Source organism: Paramisgurnus dabryanus, chromosome 1, assembly GCF_030506205.2.
Source record: "Paramisgurnus dabryanus chromosome 1, PD_genome_1.1, whole genome shotgun sequence".
NCBI lineage: Eukaryota > Metazoa > Chordata > Actinopteri > Cypriniformes > Cobitidae > Paramisgurnus > Paramisgurnus dabryanus.
Genome location: NC_133337.1, coordinates 35,616,909 through 35,634,528, shown reverse-complemented (window position 1 = coordinate 35,634,528; position 17,620 = coordinate 35,616,909). Strand labels below are relative to the sequence as shown.

General features: G+C 37.0%; 2 protein-coding genes across 2 annotated transcripts in view; both read left to right on the top strand.

Annotated features, from left to right (window-relative positions):
- rap1b (RAP1B, member of RAS oncogene family) overlaps positions 1–12,315 on the top strand; it is a 60,732-nt gene extending 48,417 nt beyond the window's left edge. Inside the window, exons 4-8 of the mRNA XM_065268413.2 lie at positions 251–307; positions 4,155–4,295; positions 6,485–6,628; positions 10,988–11,103; positions 11,200–12,315. Coding sequence (XP_065124485.1) covers positions 251–307; positions 4,155–4,295; positions 6,485–6,628; positions 10,988–11,074 — 429 coding nt within the window. The 3' untranslated portion in view covers positions 11,075–11,103; positions 11,200–12,315. The remainder of the gene's footprint in view (positions 1–250; positions 308–4,154; positions 4,296–6,484; positions 6,629–10,987; positions 11,104–11,199) is intronic.
- Positions 12,316–13,754: 1,439 nt separating this feature from the next.
- On the top strand, positions 13,755–17,618 carry mcat (malonyl CoA:ACP acyltransferase (mitochondrial)). The gene is made up of 5 exons (XM_065268593.2): positions 13,755–13,998; positions 14,244–14,673; positions 15,075–15,162; positions 15,988–16,205; positions 17,207–17,618. The coding sequence occupies exons 2-5, from the start codon at positions 14,260–14,262 to the stop codon at positions 17,615–17,617; spliced, it is 1,131 nt and encodes a 376-aa protein (XP_065124665.1). The 5' UTR covers positions 13,755–13,998; positions 14,244–14,259; the 3' UTR covers position 17,618.
- The last annotated feature ends 2 nt before the right edge of the window (positions 17,619–17,620 follow it).

The following is a 17,620-nucleotide window of genomic DNA, read 5'->3' as shown; positions in this document are numbered from 1 at the left end:
TAGTGTTTGTGCAAACAGACCCCTGTAGCCTTCTTTGAAATTAGTGATTCACACAGAAAACGTGCCGAGAGCTCAATTAAAGACAGCAGGAAGTTAGCAATGCTGGAATGTGCCATGGAAAGCACTGCAGGGGGTTATGGGAATGTGTTTGCTCATAAACAGCACAGGTGTATACTTTATTAGAAGCTATGTGCAATTGCCAAAAGAAGTTGTTTTGTTACAATGAGTTTCTGTGTCTCCTATATTGCAGCAAGTGGAAGTGGATGGACAGCAATGTATGTTGGAAATTCTGGATACTGCCGGAACGGTAAGACTGCAAAAAAAAAAACATTGCATGATTTATTTTTTCAATAATGTCACTCTGGTTTGCGTTCTGGTTTGTGCACTTTGAATCTCCAAATCCTGCTTTTCGTAGCCATATGATTAAAATCAAATGTCCTCTGATTGGCTGTAATTGCAGTGTGTCCAGTTAAAATCCAGTGCTATGTGAAGGTCAAATGAATCCGAGCCAAAGTAGCAGATAATACCTCTGTCACTGATACGGTTTACAAATTGGTTACTTGGCTTCAATTTTCATATGGTGGGACTGGCACTGCTGGACTGTAATGCTAAAGGAAAAAATAATTATTAAATAACCTTTAAAAGATAAAAAGCAAACCATTCTCATGATTTGCGTATAAATAGGATGCAGTGTGAAAAGTCGTGCAATACATACGCCAAATTCCAATTTTGTGTGCATATGATAGTCCTTTCCGTTTACTTAATACGGCGCATCTTTTCGTGTCATTTCATGTATTGGTTTTTAATTTTACTTTTAGGAAGTCATTTTAATATAAAGGTATCTCTTTTTTAAACCATGGTTGCTTGGAGTTGGGGTTAGGATTGGGGTTTGGGTTGACATGCCATTTTATGTACCACAAAGTTGTTCTAACCTCAAACCCAAGCGACATTGGTAAAAAATATGAAAAAAATTAGAAACCAATACATAAAACTGCACAAAAAGATGTGTCGAATGGAGAAGGACTTGCTTTTCGTATGCATGCAAAATTGGAATTTGGCGTATGTAGTGCACGACTTTTCACACGCTTAGGTTTCATTTCTGGTTGTTCTTTTTTTGCGAATTTTGAAAAAAATAAAACCATCGCGATTCAATGTTCAAAGTAAAACCAAAACTAAAGCCATAAAGGAATGCTTATGAAATAAATGACCATGTAATAACTTAATATGAATATTACTGATATTAATAGATGGCAATGTTTAATTTTTATAACATTTTTACTTTATAACTTTGATACTGTGTTAGGTCTCCACTCCACATTTGTGAAAATGTACAAGTTCAGAAGCAAAAATCAGTTCAGATTAGGGATGCTACACAATTAATCGCGCTTAATCGTTAGCAGAATAAAAGTTTTTGTTTACATCACATATGTGTATAAACTGTGTATAATAAATATGTATATATATAAATATGAACACATTCATGTATAATTTTAAGAATTTTTTTTATATATTAAGTATTTATATTTCTATATAATATAAATTATACATAAATATACAAATGTATATACACATGTAAACATTTCTAAAACATATACATGCATGTGTGTACATTTATTTATACAAAGTTATTATACACAGTTGACACACATATATGATGTAAACAAAAACTTTTATTCTGCTAACGATTAATCGCGATAAATCGTTAAGCATCCCTAGTTCAGATCTGGTTTAATCAAGTGGTAATATACTACTGTGCAGTTAGTATACTAGCTGCATACTATACTGTACTATCGTTAATTTTCTTTATTTACAGCCCCTATTTGTAAAGCACTTCACTATAGCACAATTAATGAGGGCGACACTGTCACATGAGTCCTCTATGGAGCCAGATCATTATATTTCTCCCATAGCCTTTCTAACATCATTCATTAGTAGAGTTTATCCTTGACAACCATTTTTGTTTCCTGTGGGTTCAGCAACTATAAGCACATTTGACCCACAAACGCAGAAAAAAACAAAGCCGGATGTGCTTCTGCCCACATTACCTTCACACCTTTGGGTCACATGGACGTTTCAGTAGGTCAAAGCAAGACAGAAACTGACCTCTATGCAAAACGAATGCGTTGGTCTGAGTGAAACATTCAGAAAAATCCTCGGTCTATTAGAAGCTTGCTAGGCTTGATTCACACTGCCCGTTTTTTGAAATATGAATGTTATTTTGCAAGCAATAACATTAGATTTTTTTTTATGCAGTTTTCACAGTAATAACACCAGTGACACAAGACAGTAACTGTCATTCTGGAAACACCCAACAGAAACTGGAAATTTTCCCCATGATGACATTTTGCCAACAAACGCATCAGAAGCTTTATTATATTTACATATTCATGCGTACAGTGCATTTCAAACCACCTTTATGTGATTTAGATATGGTTTGATTTCATGTTTTGGTCTGCATTTTTGTCTATGAACAACTAAACTGATTAAGTCAGATACACTGTAAAAGTGAAAGTTGGATTTACTTAAAAGATACTTCAATTGGCAACACTTAAATTTTTTTTTATGTTTTATCAACTTACATTTTTTACTTTAAGTGAAAAATTTAAGGTGAACTCAGACTGTAAAAAATATAGACGTAGACGTAGTGTCAGTGATAAGTTTATGAAGAGCTTTTTGAAGCCAATTGTGAGCCTGCCCTCACCATCTTGGCATCGCGTCACTACGCATCACTCGCGGGTAACCAAAAATGGATAAATAGGCAGGACGTGGGTAAAGCTGAGGTGGCTGGTTGCAGAAACCATGCACGCTTAGCTTGACGGTAGTGACAGCAGTGGCAGTTCATCAGTCACTCAAGTGGCCAATTAATTATGCAGGACTTTAAGGGGCTGTTTACACTTGGCATTAACATGCGTTTTCGTCGATCGGATCACAAGTGGACGACGTTAATGCCAGGTGTAAACGATGTTCAAAACGTTTTGAGCTCGTCCACTTTCGACCACTTTCAACCACATCCAGAGGTAGATCTAAACCACTTTCGATCGGATCGCATATGTGTCCGCCCATTTATCTAATCTGAGGTATTAAACACAAGTTTGACGTCTTTTTTTGACTGCTGGCCTGAACATACGGTGAACAGCGCTATTTTAGCCTTTCATTGATAAAACTAAAGCGTCTGATCTCCGTAGTTTCGTTTTGAAAGCGTGTGAAAGTTGCGCGATCCTATTTCATCAATTGCGCTGAAAATTCAGAGAAAGCTCTTACATACACACATACAAAACTCTGTGCAGCATGTTTACTTGCTAAACAAGCAGTGGACTCCGACATAATATTAGTTTGCGTCCATATAAACTCATAATTACTCCTGCTCGCGTTTGAATGACAGCAGAGAGACTCGCCCACCGTCTCGACAGACCACCCCCTCACAGTATTCAGGACAGAAGCGGTCCAAAGTTGACAAAAGAGACGGATTTAAATACCAGGTGTAAACATAATGTGTCTCTCTCGTCAACTTGTGATCCGATCGATGAAAACTCATCTTAATACCAAGTGTAAACAGCCCCTAAGACTTTATATAGTTTAAACGGGGGGTTTAAAAAAATTCACCCCCTCACAGTTGTTATGAAGGGTAATGTTAGCTATATAGACCAAAAACACTTTTTTTACCAGGCTGTAAAATTATTATTATTATTATTATTTTATAGATTTTGTTGCTGTTAAGCTTGCCATTTTAACATGGGTGACTTTTGGAGCCAGGCTTTAGCGACCCGTCAATAAATTGCAGTTTAAGTCACTTCCATGTTGGTTTCATCAGAGAGATCGGAAGATTGTCCCTTGAGTGAAACACTTTTTTTTTTAAATTCAATAGACAACACACACAAAAGTGAAAGTTGAATTTATTTAAAGTACTTTAATTGTAAACACAAAATTAAACTTTATCACTTCAAGTTAGAAAATGTAAGTTGGAAAAAAAATTCAGTTACCAATTGAAGTAATTTTTAAGTTTACCTCAACTTTCACCTGCATTCCAATTTTGTTCCCTGCCTGTTTAAATAAAACACACACATATATAGATTTGAGACTTTGAATGCTTCAAAAATGTACATGATTACCACAGATTATCCATACGCTGTCTGAGTTTTTTCTTCTCCGCCCAGGAACAATTCACAGCCATGAGGGACCTATACATGAAGAACGGCCAGGGCTTTGCACTAGTATACTCCATAACAGCACAGTCCACCTTCAATGACCTGCAGGACCTGAGAGAACAGATTCTGAGGGTCAAAGACACGGATGACGTGAGTTCAAACTGCTCTCCAGTCCATTTTTAGGAACCATCTAGCTCTTTCATGCTTTGTCTGCAGCTCTACCTTTAGCTTTCATCTCACCCTTTCATTTGATGGTCTTGGCACCTGCACGTCCTTTTAAAGACAGCACTCAATGGCGACTCCACACACCCACCCTAAGCCTTCAAGCTTGCCGTTGTCAATAAGGGTGACCTTTCTGCTTTTGAAGAGGTTTATCTTTGTGTTGACATAAGTAGTGATACTCTCTACAGTAAATACAGTACGGGAAGGCACAGATGGGTGGTAAAGAACAAAGTTAAATGCTAATTTGTTAAGCGTCTCAGCTTATCTGATCGAATATCAAACAGAATGCATTGCTCATTTTATGTTTGTTCTGCTTTAGCTGTCTGCTTTATTGAAATGCAATATGCATTTCCTTGTCACTTTGAAAGTGTGGGCCTAAAATACACCTCAAATGTTAATGCAGTGTCATGTAGTTTCACTTCTGTTTGGTATCTGTTCAAAGAAAAGAGGAATCAGTCTACAACATAATTTTCTAATAAAGCCGTTTAGCTATAGAGACATTAGCAGAAACCAAGTAGATTAAATTTATTTATGTAGATGTTATGAATTTAACGGGATAGTTCATCCAAAAATGAAAATTCTTACATAATTTACACAACTCAAGTTGTTACAAACCTGTATAAATTTCTTTGTTCTGCTGATATTTTAAGCAAGGTTGTAACTAAACAGTTTTGGAGCACCATTGACTTCCACAGTATTTTATTCCTACTATGGAAGTCAATGGTGCTCCAAAACTGCTTTATTACAAATATCGTATTACAAATATAGACGTAGTGTCCGTGAAGTCACCCATAGGTTTGTGAAGACCTTTTTGAAGCCAATCGTGAGCCTGCCCCCACAATCTTGGCATTGCGTTACTACACATCACCAAAAATGGATAAATAGGCAGGACGTGGGTAAAGCTGAGATGGCTGGTTGCAGAAACCATGCACGCTTAGCTTGGCGGGAGTGACAGCAGTGGCAGTTCATCTGTCACTCAAGTGGCCACGCCCTTAATTATATAAAGCTGCAATATCGTCCTCTGTTCATCAGAACAAAGACATTTATACAGGTTGAGGGTTAGTAAATGACAGAATTTTGCTGTGATAATCGACTCTACTTTTTTATTAGTCTTTATTTCTATTTTTTATGATATCTCTTGCATGTCTAAATGAATATTTTTACTGCTTTAATTTAATCTTTTTGTCCCTCAACTCCTAAAGTATTTAATTAAAACCTGATTACTTTAAGGTATCATTAAAGGAATAGTACTCCAAAAATAAAATTGACTACAATTGACACTTAAATTGATTAAATGACATTTTTATGTAGTCCCATACCTGTATGACTTTCTTTTCTGGACTACGAAGGGTGATTGGATGATTGGTTTAATTTCAATATTTTTGAAAGGGGAAATTTTTAAGATGTCAAATAAATCTTTGGTGTCCCCAGAGTGCGTATGTGAAGTCTTGGCTCAAAATATCACATAGATAATTTATTATAGCATGTTAAAATTGCCACTTTGTAGGTGCGGGCAAAATGCGCCGTTTTTGGGTGTGTCCTTTAAAATGCAAATGAGCTGATCTCTGTACTAAATGGCAGTGCTGTGGTTGGATAGTGCAGATTAACGTATAAAGTATTAGTGGTATAATTATAATAAGATCTCCTTGTGACATCATAAGGGGAGCCAAATTTTAAATACCTACTTTTTCACATGCTTGCAGAGAATGGTTTACCAAAACTAAGTTACTGGGTTGATCTTTATCACATTTTCTAGGTTGATTGAAGCACTGGGGACCCAATTATATGACTAAAACATGGAAAAAGTCAGATTTTTATGATATGTGCCCTTTAACAATGAACTGGTTTGCTCTGTTTCATGTAATTACAATGGGGCCTATAAGCTTCATAAAGATTACAACATCATACTGGTTTGGAATAAATTGAGGAAAAATAATGGACCGTTTTCACACTTCCACGTTCGCAAAACTGTCATAGTCATAGTTGGGTAAAAAAGTGCAGGTTTTTGCTGCAAGGCATTTTCAGTCGTAATTTGCATTGACATTGCATTGAGGTTTTGGTAGGAAAGAAAAGCAACTTATTAGTATATGGTGATAATGAAAACCTTTGCGTTTCAGGTGCCGATGATCCTGGTGGGTAATAAATGCGATCTGGAAGACGAGAGGGTGGTCGGGAAAGAACAGGGCCAGAATCTCGCCCGCCAGTGGAACAGCTGTGCTTTCCTGGAGTCTTCTGCAAAGTCCAAGATTAACGTCAATGAGGTGAGCCTAACATGAACTTTAGAGATGAAAAATCTACGTCTTCATCCATGTTTCCCACGGTACTTTGAAAAGTTCACATTTCTTCTGGTAATGCAAAGAGTTGCAATATAAGAACTTCGTATGGACACCTAATTTGATTGGGCAAGAATGAAAAAGGGTAAGGAATGATAGGAAAGTGAGATCTATTGCAATTCCTGTATGCTCCAGTTTTTAACATGTAACATTTAAGCTTTAGTGATATTTATACATTTTTGTATATGTGTATAGTTTATGCATTTTGCATGAACTGTTTGTCAGTACAGTAATGCTTAATATTGTACCTTTATCTTTAAATACGATGTTGACGGTATGGCCTTTTATACTGTTAAATAGTGAAGCGAAATACTTACGTTTTTTAATTTAGCCACATTAAAACATTTCCATGCTTATAAGTAAACCTACACCGCCTGTTTTAGGTCATGATATTTCCCCAACCTTTCCAAATCATGTCAGTCCCCCATTGTCTTGAACATGCCTGTGGTGGCGTCACCATGGAGCTGCTCTTCTGTGCTGAGATCTCAGAACGGTGTCATTGTCAGCCAGTGATATCTCGCCACGAAGGCGTAGTCGCACATTAGCGAGAAACCCAGTCAGCTGTGGCGTTCGGACAGAGCGTCCTATTGTGAGCAGCACGACTCTGCCATGGCCCCTGACTGCATGACATAGAGACGCTTTGAATCGAGTCAGTTAGAAAGTCCAGTTTGTTATAACAGCATGACTACAGTTGCTTGGTTCTCCTCACGAGCCGAATTATACAAAACCGATGTGCTGTTCCCGAGTCTGTGTTGATATAAACCATGTGGGGTTGCTGCAGGGCAAAGGGTGATAATTGGAGATCCTCAGCATTTTTAACAAGTTTTGGCTTTGATCCAAGATCAAAGAAGTGAATCGCAACAGACATCAATAAAGTCCAGTGACGGACAGAAATCGGTTAATGGATCTTCTCTCAGAGCTCTTTTATTAAGCTAATGGGGAATAGTAGCTGTGCCTGACCGCAGTCAAGTGGAGGGGTTTGTTTCAGTAGATTTCACTAGAGTTTAGCGCAGCTCCCACCTGTTTATGTTTTAAACTTTTGATATTGATTGTTCACACAGATGTATGATATGTGAATGGGGGGTTAAAGTTATTTCATGCATTCGGACTTATTCACACTGTTGAAGAGTTGAATTTCTCATTTAAACATAACATAGACATAAACATAGACAAACAATCTTTGTTATTTCTTTTATGAGCAATTTTAGTGCAGAAAGTACACTGGAAGTCCTTATATGGGCACTTTAACCGGGATAGCTCATGCACAGTAAACGCGGGGTTTCCACGGGTCCTTGATATCCTTGCAAGTTTGTGAAACTGGGGGAAAAATCAAGGCCCTAGGAAGGTTTTTAAAAATCTACATACATGGATACAGGTCGTTGAAAGTGCTTGAATCTATTTTATTCAGGATGTTTTCTGGGGAAAAAAATCCATATTATTCCCTGTGTAGTGTAGGATAATATGATAAAAATTTGAGAATTTTTAAGCACACATGCTAAACTGTTCGCTTTAAATGCTTATATCTTCTGTATGTTGATTCATACCAAAATACTTTTTTGCATAGTTGTGTTTAACACATGAAAACGTCTCGGGTTACGTATGTAACTGTTGTTTCCTGAGAAGGGAACAAGACGCTGCGTCTCCCTTGCCATACTTCCTGCGTCCCGGTAACGCAGTCTTTGGCAATATTTCAGATAGCGATATACTTCCTGGTTCCCGCATCACCTTGTCTTTGTCGTTAAGCCTCACCATTGGTTGAATTTGATATACACATTCAAATGCACCTGGAGGCGTCCCCAAAGTGTCACTGCAGTGACGCAGCGCGAGTTCCCTCGAAAGGGAACTGTAACAATGTATCTTAAAAGAGAACATGATGTAACCTTGCTCTCACTTCAAATGTGTCCCCACATTTAGTCCCTGAATTTGAGGGTATTGGACCTGGAAAGTCCTCGAAAGGTCCTTAAATTTGAACTTAACTAAGGTGTGGGAACCCTGAAAACGACATGACCATGTAGCGAATCATAAGTTATCCAGAGATGGTGAGAGAATGTTTTGTGTGTGTTGCTTGCGACTCGTTCCTCCCACGGTATGCCTTCAGGAGCTCGAGAGATTAAGAATCTGTACAGCTGATCTGTCTTTTATAAATCTGACTCTTTTTATAAAGACTCTTTGAATACTGTACTCAAGATACTAACATGAGGTAAGCAGAAACAACGTGCGTTATGAGAGCTTTAAGCAACTACTTATGGTCACCCTGCTCTTTATAAAGTAAACCTGCTCTTTATCATCATTGATCATTTAAGAAATCAATAAATAAAGATTGCTGGGTCCAGGAAAAGATTACAGCGATTAGCAATTAGCAACATGACCCAACTTTCAACGATAACGATATCATAGTCTTGATGGATTAACCTTTTATTCATTTCAGAAGCCGTTTAACCCAGATATACCTCACTGCGGGGAAAATTAGACAATCGCTACTTCCGTTTCATGGCGACTTGAAAGTCTTTAAAGGACAGATGGCAGATTGTATTTTTTTAATTGGTGTAGAAATCCCAAATACTAATTAGACTGGCATAAGAGCATTCAGTGCTGCCAGGAATTGCTGCTTTGGTCAAATCTTTTTGTTTATTAGCCTTTTCAGCGAATCAATGAAGGAAATGAGCCATTATTGTGAAGGGAATTAGGCAAGTGCATTTACTTTATTATGCACATGTCTGCTGCTTTGTGCTGATGATCAGAGATTTGATTTTTAATGTTTGGGTGCACCCAGTATTTTTGCAGTCTGCTTATCTAACATAGCTGAGATCATGTGTGCTCGCATCCCGAATCAATAAAGTACATGAAGGTATCATCTATCTACAATGCTCTATTGCAAGCATCGCCCAACATCAATACCGTACAGCTAATATTTTTGTTTATGTCTGTTACAGTCTTTTACTGTGGTGGTGGTGTTGTGTTGAAGTCTTGGCAACATCTACAGCTGTAAAAGCTACAGATGTATAATCAAAAAATGTTTTCCCCCAATGGGAGCTGAACATCTGTGCTCACCTTCTCATTTTACTATGTTTGTTTCAGTAGTACTCAACCACAGCCAATTCACAAGTTCAGTAAACACTTTACTTTTGTTTGCAAAAGTGCATTGGGTTCGTTTTGCAATACATTTGCTCTGCTGAGTAGCCACACCCACTTCTCAAATCTCATTGGTCCAAATTCCTCTTTTCATAAATACACACTTAAAAATGCTGGGTTAATTTCACCCCAGTGTTTGTTCAAAAAGGGACGAACCAAGCCCATCGGGTTGTAATTTAACCTAAGATGGGTTGTTTAAACCCATTGTTTGGTCAAATATAAAATGTATTGGGTTAAATTAATCCAACTGGCTGGGTTCGTCCATTTTTGACCCAACGGTGGGTTGAAAATAACCCAGCACTTTACCCCCTAATCTTACATTTTTTTGTGAGCAAAGGCTACCACAATGGATTGAATGTATTCTACTCAAAAAAAAATTGTTTTTCTTGTTGAGGTTATTTTATTTTACTTGTTGTTATGTTTTATCATTGTTTAAAAAGTTAACGTGTATAAAAGAAGCCAAGCCAATATAAAAATATGTAATAAATAAATATTAATATTGAGATCATTAATAGAATGTGCTTTGCTGGGCACCTCACAGTCTCTGTGCGATCAACCTGGTGCCCGCGGGCACCAAGTTGGAGACCCCTGCTCTAAACATAAGTACCTACTGACAGGCTACGATTCGAGTCACACCGCGCATCATTATTACTTTTAGTATGGACAAACTGATTTGATCAGTAGGTACATTTGCAGACCAAGGGTGCCACACTCGTCCTGATAAGTGAAGCCAAAACATTTTATCGCCTCCTGGTGGCTGGCTGCAGTATAGGTCATAAACCCAGCCCTCTCCATGTTAAACAAATAGGACATGAGCCTACATGAGTTATTTCTGACCATATTGATGTACTTTATAGTGTTCCTTTAAGTTTAAGATGGTTATTAGATGCTATTAAAAAGGTTTGTGATGACTTGTGTGTGTTTGTGATTGAGTCAAATGTAAAAATGGGCGGGGCCTTGATACCTTCAGTCCACCTCACAAATACTACTGCGCAGACTCTGGCTCTAAATGACGTCATCACCACCAGATGTCAGCGGCCATATTTGAGATATTTTGGCTTTGTTATTTTTAAAAGGAATGGAAGGCTCCATCTTTGTTTTATACAGTCTATAGTGCATACAAAATTTCACTCTGAAATGTTTTTCTCTCTGCAGATCTTCTATGACCTGGTCCGGCAAATCAACAGGAAAACTCCAGTACCCGGAAAGGCACGCAAAAAGTCCACCTGCCAACTGCTCTAATATACAGCTGTTCTTTTGCTCTGAGCCAGGTAGGAGTTCAATCGCCATTGGTTGACCATAAACGATCGCTGGTTCGGAAACCACCTGTCTAAATCAAAGCTGATCTTTTTTTGTTTTTTCGGCAGGTCTGATTTGCTGCTGTGTCTTCAGCAGTGCCAGCATTCCGACGTTACTAAAACCTAACATCGAATGGACTTTCCTGTGTGGTGATGCCCCTTTAACAACAAACAAACCAACCAACCAACCAATGGAATCAAGGCTACAGTATCATGTCAGTTTTTTGCACATAGATAACCGTCATCACTTTCCAATGTCGCGCGCAAGAGATTTTTACATATAATTATATAAATATATATTCTAACTGTATGCAACTGAATAAAACAAATTAAACGAGTAAATGAATAAAGACCTAGAAGAAATGAATTTTAAAATATACAGAGCCTACACGCAGTGTTATTGCTAACGGAAACAGCCGCCGTTGTAAATGTAAGGAGGGAATGTCTAACCAGGCTGTGCACGTTGCCATAGCAATTACAATGATATTTATAAGCACCACTATTTTAGCCAGAGAGGAGAGGAAGTCCAAAGAGCTCTATATAAACCATTCTTACAGCTAACTTTCACTCCTTGATTTCTTTGCATAATTATGTTGAAATATTATTATTGTTTTTTTTTTGTCTGTTTTTGTAACTTTTATTCTAAACATGTTTTTCATTTCTCTCCTGCATTTTTTTTTCTCTTTTATAAAATTACTAGATTTTTGCTCTATGGAGATGTTATATTCGCGACAGCTATTGATACTGTTTCAGTTTTAGGAAAAACAACCTGTGGATACAGTGATGTACATGTAAAAAGTAAAAAAATATAATTTTTCTGTTACTATCATATTGTCCTTGGCCTCAGATGTTGCCTTCGAATATGCGTTAAGACCTTTCCTTGCCTCTTTTCTTTATTTTCCCATCAAAAATCATTTCCACCATCTTAGATCCATTTCTTAGGCCATACCAGGTTTATTTTCTTTATTGGGTTTCTACAGCAGGCTTTTTCAAAAGAGGGGGTGTTATAAAAAGGGACTTTGACAATTTAGTTACTCTATATATCTATCCAGTACTCTTGTTTTGGGTGGTCTTATAGTAAAGAGTCAAATCCCTCTTTAAAAAAAAAAAACAATCCTATATACTGTAGGTGGTATATATTAAAAAAAGGGTTTTATTACAAAAATAAACTTTTCAGTGATGTCACTCCAGTCACTAGTTTGTATACGCAGTCCCCCTCCACCTGCTTGCTGATGCATCTGGTTTAAACTAAGGATATGAAAACCAAATATTGGAACCTGTGAGTAAAGACTGAAGGTGTCTGTTAGTGACTGTTTCAACTTTGTAATAATTTGGCCTGTATTTGTCTTTGTACCTGTCGGGGTTAACTGAATGTGGGGGTGTGAAAACTTTGTCTTAAGCGAATAGGAAATGGTTTTAAGAAAATAAAAAGTGCACACAAAGTGCAATCAGAAAAGGGTATTTGAAAAAGGCCTGAATGTGGTCTGTAAAGCGGTTGCGTGGAAACGTACTTGCACTGTCTCTTTAAACATCAAACAGCTCTTTACAGGGTCCAGCATGCAGTGTGTTCACAATGAATGCTTTGAGGATTTGCACTGTGTAATGAACACAACTCCTTTAGTGTCCAACCAGCAGTGGACACGGATAAACACAAGTTCGGATTATTACACGCAAATGCCTTTTTAAGCTTACAACGGAAATAAATGTATAAAAAAAGTACTTGATGATATACGGACCTTGGTGTGAGACAGACGCACAGTATTTCAAATACATCATATGATTTTGATGGGTGGGGGTGGCATGGGAGGGAAGAGTGGGTGTGGCCAAATGTCAACTTAAAAGCCTTAATTAAAGTGGTGCAATTTTGTATAACCGAGCATATGTAGTTTAATAAATTGGATTGCCATGCAAGGGCTCATGAAGCCAGTTTTTGCCACTTGAATGTTTTGTGTAGATTGTTTCAGTCAATAAAAAAGATAAAGTTTAATTTACTCTCTACCACGACACATTTGATTTAAAATTGTTATTATTATTATCTGATAAGTGTTGACTAACAAAATAAAACAAATTCAAATTGATTATTTTGAGTTAACAGGATGACTGGCACAGAAAAATAATGGGATTTGATAGCATCTTTCACTACATATGATGATATTTTGACTCTTCAGTATACATTATTTAGTAACACTTTATAATAAAAGCATCAAATCATTAACATATTAATAAATTCCCTGCAGATTATCAATAATGTAACTGCAATAAGCTAAAATTTAATTGCTTTTTAAATTTGTATGTTCATTATGTATTATTGTAACGTTTTACACTTTATTGTTCTTGATGATAGGTCTTTTATTTTGCATGTTTTTGACCTTTAGACTTTATTACGTTTAATAACCGGTAAGCTGTCAAAATAGTAACATACAGTAGTATTAAATTGCTTTATTATATGTTATTTAATAGGTTTTCAGGAAAGAGCAAAACAATTATAAAAGGCAATGTTCATAAAACAGGAAAAATGTTAGCGATAACTCAAAAACAAAAAATATATATATATTTTAAATCACCCAATTTAAAGTGTGAACTTGAATTTGAAACCAAACCGAGTAAACATGCATTGTGTAATTGGACTTTTGACTTAAAACTTTAGTTGCCATAGTAACCGAGCTATAGCCCTTTTATTACCCAGTCCATGTTAATATACTTTTATAGTCTATTTTATTGCACAAAGATAATAAGAACCAAAAGGGCGGTGTTAACGTTTAACATTACCTCCAGTACACTAGGTGGCGATGTGCGCAATTCATTCACAAGTCTGGTTATACGAAAAGAAGAAAATTACACACACGACATGTGAGAAATACAAGGGTTGTGAGAGAATATATGTCAATTGTAATGGCTAAAAATATAATGTATAGGGAAACAAACTGTTGTTAAAACTGTGAGATCTAAGGACAGTAACAGTACTTTTATAGCCAGGAGTCTAGCAAACAAGAGGCTTACGTATTTGACCTCCGTAAGCGTGTGTGTTTTTTTTATGGATAACTTCTGACAGCATGGTGTATGCACACAGCAGTTTGTTGGGAATTACCTTAATCTGATCTCTTTGTTTCAAGTGAACTGTTTTCAAACATGAATCTCAGTATGACTCGGAAGGGAGTTCGTGTGTTTCGGTATACGGCGACTCTTTTGCATTCAAGAAGACTGTCACAGGATGTTCAACTCTCATCTGAACAAACTAATCCTGATCCTGATCATGCTGACATGAAAGAGGAGACCAGACGAGCACGGAGAGCACCAGATACAGCATCTGTTTTTCTTTTCCCTGGGCAGGGCAGTCAGTTCGTCGGCATGGGGAGAGGACTGTTGAAATATGGAAATGTCAAAGAGATGTTTTCTGTAGCTCAAAAAGTGCTTGGTTATGATCTACTGTCTTTGTGTTTAAATGGACCCGAGAAAGATCTGATGAAAACTGTTCACTGCCAGCCGGCAGTATTTGTGTGCTCACTGGCTGCTGTGGAAAGACTGAACCACGAAAATCCTGCTGTAAGTTATTAAGTGTTCATCCAAACGGTTGTTACAGGAAAATAAACCCCACGCGAAGCGGAGGGATATTGTCACCCAGTAGGGGTTTATTTTGTTATAACAGTCGACTGGATCTAGTATCTAGCTTATTACACGGCTAATTGCGACATGAGTAAATATGGACATGGATTATTAATTTAAAATATTTCATTAGCATATCTGTACCTAAACATGACATGAGAAATGTGACAGCGGAGTAATACGCATGTAAGTAGTTCCTGTATAGAAGCGGTGCGATGCCGAAATCTCGCGAGAAGTTGGTGTTAATCAGAATTCGACTATTCAAAAGAGCCATCTAATAAGAAAATGTTAATATTAATATAAAATTTAAGCGGTTAATATAGATAACCTTACCTTCTCAGGCTATTGAAAGCTGTGTGGCCGCTGCAGGGTTCAGTGTTGGAGAGTTTAGTGCTTTGGTCTTCTCTGGTGCAGTGGACTTTGCTGAAGGTAAAACTGACTCTAGTTTATAAAATATGCTTTCTGAATATCAGTTTTTATGTGCTTGTCTAATTTGAATTTTTTTAATACACAATTTTTTATATAATTTTTACATTATTTAATAATTAAGCTAAATAATGATTAATGCAAGAATACACTGTATGGTAGGATTTTTCGATTAATCGTTTGCCGAATAAGTTTTTTTTACATCATATATGTTTATGTACTGTCACTGTGTATAATAATTATGTATATATAAATACACACACACACACACACACACACACACACATGCATGTATAACTTTAAGAAAAATATATACTTATATATTTTTTAAGTATTTGTATATAATATAAATGTACAAATGTATATACAGTACACATTTAAACATTTCTTAAATATATATGTGTGTGTTTTTTTGTGTATTTATATATACATAATTATTATAGACAGTACACAAACATATATGATGTAAACCAAAACTGTTATTCTACAATCGATTAATCGTTATGCAGCCCTAATTTTTATTAAAATTACGCAATTTTTTTATTTAAATGCACATTTTTATTTAAATTAACATTAATGCACTGTATGTTATTAACGTGTAGAAAACCAAGATTTTATTGCATTGCTGTAATTGTAGAATTTGGGTTGTAAATGCAATTATGATAATAACCAGCCTGTTAAACCTAAAAGTAGGCTTTATTTGTTTTTTTTTTAGATAAGACGTATACAAAGACAAAATTATTTCTGTCTTTTGATAAGAAAACACATTTTTTTCCCTAAAGATTCATATGTGTTGCATCATAATTGTCACTGCTGTGTGTCTGTCAGCTCTGTTTGCTGTAAAGGTGAGGGCGGAGGCTATGCAGAAGGCCTCCGACCAAGTGGCGAGTGGCATGCTGTCCGTTATTGGCCGAACCCAGGCCAACTACAAACATGCCTGTCTTCAAGCTAGGGAGCACTGCCTTTCTCTTGGTATCCAAGAGCCTGTGTGTGCCATCGCAAACTACCTTTTTCCGGATGGGAGAATAATAGCTGGACACAAAGAGGTAAGATCCATCATTTGTAATGAGGTAGTTGTGCATAAAGGTCAGTAAGAGATGTGAAATGTTCAGGGTGTTGTGCAAGAATCTTGGGTTTTATTTAGTTTTAAAGAGCCAGACTCTTGTGTATTTGCATAAAGTAGTGCACTTTGCAGATCATTTAAGTCAAGAATCTCCCACTTAAACTCCTTTCACACAGCACGTTGATCCCAGAAAATTGTCAATAATTGCCTTAATAAATGCAAACATTCCTAGAATGGATTCTGTCCCGTAAAGGGGACCTAGTAACATTGCCGTAACATTTCCAGAATGCGTCCTGTGTAAACAGAAGGCAAATCGCAGAAAATAAGCAAACTAAAGATGTTGCAGAATGAATTCACCAGGTGCACGATTGCAAACACAATACAGTCTTGTGTCTTCATTGGCAGTGTGGATGAACCAAAATCCTGGACATTTTTTCTTTTTTAAAAGCAAAAAATTCAACAAAACCACTTATTGATCACTGGATGTCTCAAAAAAATGGCGCAAACCTTGCAAATATATTTTGTATATGGTTATAAGCATAGTTCCTTGTAAAAAGCTTTGTTTCCAGCCTGACTGATATCAACATCCAGAAATTATCTTATTATTATTATTGGAGCTTTTAGTGTTTGCAAGTGTGTACAATGTCAAAATGTATACCCCAGCTCTTACTGTGGGCAGCAGTACCCTTTTAAAAAGTACATCTTTGGACCTAAGGAGATAATATTAGTATCTCAACGGTACATATTGATACCAAATGTATAGACATCTGTTTCCAATGGTATGTATTATTAGGACCTTTTAATGGGTACTGCCCCAGTGATAGCTGGGAAACATATTTTGAGCAATTTGTACCGTCTTTGTGTGCACTAGCATCAGGAGGTCATACCAAGGACCAGCTAAATCCAAAACTAGTTAATAGAATATTAAACAAAATGCATGATCATAGGCATATTAATAACAATCCTTTCCATTCCCTTTCCCAGGCTTTGGATTTCCTTCAAGAGAATTCCAAAAAGCTGCACTTCACAAGAACTCGAATGCTGCCGGTGAGCGGCGCCTTTCACACCGCCCTGATGGAGCCTGCGGTCGAACCCCTGAGAGACGTCCTCAGACGGATAGAGATACGGTGCCCAGAGATCACCGTACACTCTAATGTGGATGGAAAGCGTTACATGCATGACAAGCACATACAGAAGCAGCTGGCCAAACAGCTGGTGTCTCCAGTGAAGTGGGAGCAGACGCTGCATGAGATTTACGAAAGAGCCCAGGGGCGAGACTTTCCTCACACTTACGAGGTGGGGCCGGGTAGACAGTTAGGCTCGACTCTTCAAAAGTGCAACATGAAAGCATTTAAGAATTATACACATGTAGATGTTACGCTGCAAGATGACTGATGT

Excerpts from the sequence above, each read along its gene's own strand:
- mcat (XM_065268593.2), top strand. The coding sequence starts at position 14,260 with ATGAATCTCAGTATGACTCGGAAGGGAGTTCGTGTGTTTCGGTATACG. Across the intron at positions 14,674-15,074 it reads TGAACCACGAAAATCCTGCT|GCTATTGAAAGCTGTGTGGC; the intron begins GTAAGTTATTAA and ends TTACCTTCTCAG. Across the intron at positions 15,163-15,987 it reads TGCAGTGGACTTTGCTGAAG|CTCTGTTTGCTGTAAAGGTG; the intron begins GTAAAACTGACT and ends TGTGTCTGTCAG.